The 3,143-nt window shown below is 34.5% G+C and overlaps 1 protein-coding gene across 1 annotated transcript; it reads right to left on the reverse strand.

Annotated features, from left to right (window-relative positions):
- Window positions 1-689: 689 nt before the first annotated feature.
- On the reverse strand, window positions 690-3,075 carry LOC106158863 (enhancer of rudimentary homolog). The gene is made up of 4 exons (XM_013534974.2): window positions 2,890-3,075; window positions 2,337-2,424; window positions 1,847-1,967; window positions 690-1,493 (listed from the first exon to the last, which is right to left on the reverse strand). Exons 1-4 carry the CDS (start codon window positions 2,890-2,892, stop codon window positions 1,400-1,402), a joined length of 306 nt encoding a protein of 101 aa, XP_013390428.1. The 5' UTR covers window positions 2,893-3,075; the 3' UTR covers window positions 690-1,399.
- Between the last annotated feature and the right edge of the window lie 68 nt (window positions 3,076-3,143).

Genomic DNA, 3,143 nt, shown 5'->3' on the forward strand with positions numbered 1-3,143 from the left:
GACCACCTCCAGTGTTGGGCTTTACATGCTCTACAAAATGCAAAAAAGAATGGGTCTCTAGCATTAACGGTTCCCGAATTAGAGACAGTTTTCAGTTTCGGTATCTTATGGCCGCTACTCCTGTGAAAATGCACCGATTGACCCCAAATTCACGGAGATGAAAGATGACCTGAAGGGTAACACTTTCCAATAATATTATTGGTTAAGTCTGTGTGGTGTCTGAATAACAGGGCAAAAAAATTTTTTTTCGTAAAAAATTTCATTTTTTTGAAAATTTTGGCCCATTTGACCTTGAAGTAAAGGTCAAAGGTCAAATCCGAGGGTATATTTGAAATCTACACATATGACTTTTGGAAAGCCGTCTGTAGAAAATTTTCCCGTAACTCCTTCCGTAGGGTAGATAATTAGCATTTAATTTTGCCATTTTTGGACAAGGGTGCATTGCAATGAGTGCCACACCCAGACCCCAATACTGACAAAGCCCAAATTTTACGTGGAACGAGTTGAGATTATAGGTGACCTAAATCCATGAGATGGGTATGGGGGGCCTTACCGTCTAGGAGGAGAAGCGGTAACGGTAGCCGTCCGGCGGAGCCGGCGGAGCCGGCGGAACGATCCGGACGAGACCGAAACCATGTGTACCGCCAGCGCTAACGCTGGTGGTACAATGACAGCTTTGAAATAAAAGATGAGTTTCCTAATTTATTCACTTTAACATGACAATACCAACACAACACGAAAAAGATTAATTACAATTATATGATGCTACTTTCTAAAAGATCCAACAGTGGGCAGATTCCCAAACTGAAGAATAAAAACATTATGTACTACCATCGCATACAGAATGTTGTTGAGAGACAACCCCTTTATATAAAATAAATTCTTTCAAAGTCTACTTTCTAAGAAATTACTATAGGGAAAATTCCTCAGGTTCCTTTCATCTAGTTCCAGTTATAGCAGCATAAGGTTCTGATACAATAAAACCAACCATTATGTGTCAACTCCAGAGGTTTCCTAGTTAAAAATCAGTTCAGTTTCGATTTGGTTTAAGGTCAACTTTGGTTCAAGTTATTTAAAAATGCTGTTTGGATTATTCTCCAAAGTTAAGTATCTTTATTTACCTTGAGAATACTTGCATCAGAATTTCATAGAAAAGGTCATCTCACAAGGCTGACAAACAAATGAGACTACAATAAAGATGCGAATCTTTACGAGATAAGATATAAATTATCAAAAGAAAGGCTACATACTATTTTCATACAAGTTTTTTTTTTACAAGTTTACAGGGCCAGCATGACAGGAGACCAGCAGGACTTGCTCCTAATATTTCCTTTTTTCATTGCTGCCTTGAAACTTAAACAATATCTCATGTTTACACTTCAGAAATTATAGAGTTTGTTCATTTTCCAGCTTGTTTCCGCAGCATGATGTAAATCTTTTCTTTGATCCAATCTTTATTTCTGGGGCAATATGTTGTACTGGATTTCTGAAACCTGAAATTGCAGACAATATCTTGGATGTCACTCAGAAAGGCAGAATACCTAATTTTGTATGAAAAATAAATAAATAAATAAATAAATAAATAAATTATTTAAAAAATAAACGCTCTTTATCAAAACAACTGCTGAACAGCTAAAAAATTTTATTTAAGGAAATCTATGTATGTCAGTCTTTGTGTAAAGTAATCATATAATTTTTTTCTTTTATTGGTTATAAGGAATTCATATGTACTCAATGGCTATTTTGATACACTGAAAAGTGTATGATCTGCAACACACAGATTTCTAACCCCATTACAGTTCAACTGCTCTGTTTAATCAAGATAAAATGTTTAGTTGATACTTACACTAAACAACTAAGATCATGGAGCTGGTCAATGAAATCAAACAATTGGCTGATGTCATAGGTAATGGATGGACTCTGAGGATGGGCTTTCTTAAGATGTTCTTCATATATTTTACAAATGCCTGGAATAATATGGTTTATCCATCAACATATATTAACATGTGGACAAAAATTTCATAAATACCAAATGCAACAAACTCCAGTGAACTTGTCATTTTTCATATTTTTTCTTTACCTGATACAAATCTTTTGGAAAATTTTAATTGTCTTTGGTAATAGCTGAAATCAACATATATTTTGCCAAAATTAAATCTCAAATTAACTGGTACAGGTTTTCCTCTTAGTATCTGAGTTATGTTAAGTCCACTGTATATGAATACATATTATGAATGAAGCAATGATTTCACTAGACTTACATATGAGCATAAAATTCAAAGACAACTTCTTACTATAAAAAGTGAATATTTCAATAAAACAAAAAATAACATTACCTTCTAGACACTCATTGATAGATTCATAATCTGAATATGTCCTACTATCTGGTTTCTTTGTAGGTTGAATCAAAAGAATTGTGTGGGACTGAAAAGGCAAAACAAATCAATATTATCAGAACCATGATGCACCCCCCTCCCTTTCCAGGATGGGATAGCACACAAACTTGGACTGAAACAAGGATACTTCTGTCTGAATCATTCTGGAACAGAGATATCTTTGCTGACACTGAAATAATATATAAGCTGAGTAGGATCATGATGTAGCCTGAGGCTGAGATCATCTGATGTGCAGGTAAGGTTTGCCTCAGGTTTCAGCCTTACATAACATTATATTATATATATTATAAATTATTACATAATAATATCCACATTCTGGAGAAACTGTGCATGACCCGTGCATGACAACATTTGACAATACAGATTACAATGCCAAAGTGGTTCCTTTTTAAGCTGAAAGCAATATAGTATTCAATTAAAGTGGACAATTAAAATATATCTCACACTCTTCGTCCTCAGTTGGTTAACGCCAGCAATTGCAAAATGTACTCACCATAGTCGCTTTATAGAATGCAGCACCTGATTAATATTACCACAAAACGAAAGAATCTAAACTCAGCAGAGCAATGGCGTGCAATCGCGAGCTAGAGATTTTACGTGAACACGTGGTAATTTTAAAAGCACTAAGATGTATAATTCGGTTGGAGTTTATTTGGTGGTATTTTTTTAATTCCAAGACTCAGAATTCATATTGTACTGTTACTTAAATTTGAAATAATTCCAATGTTTTATTTGAAGCGGAAGATA

This window comes from Lingula anatina, chromosome 2 (assembly GCF_051362555.1).
Source record: "Lingula anatina isolate TDL-2025a chromosome 2, LinAna3.0, whole genome shotgun sequence".
NCBI lineage: Eukaryota > Metazoa > Brachiopoda > Lingulata > Lingulida > Lingulidae > Lingula > Lingula anatina.

Excerpts from the sequence above, each read along its gene's own strand:
- LOC106158863 (XM_013534974.2), bottom strand. Across the intron at positions 1,968-2,336 it reads TATCAATGAGTGTCTAGAAG|GCATTTGTAAAATATATGAA; the intron begins GTAATGTTATTT and ends ATATTATTCCAG. Across the intron at positions 1,494-1,846 it reads CATGATCTTAGTTGTTTAGT|GTTTCAGAAATCCAGTACAA; the intron begins GTAAGTATCAAC and ends CTGCAATTTCAG.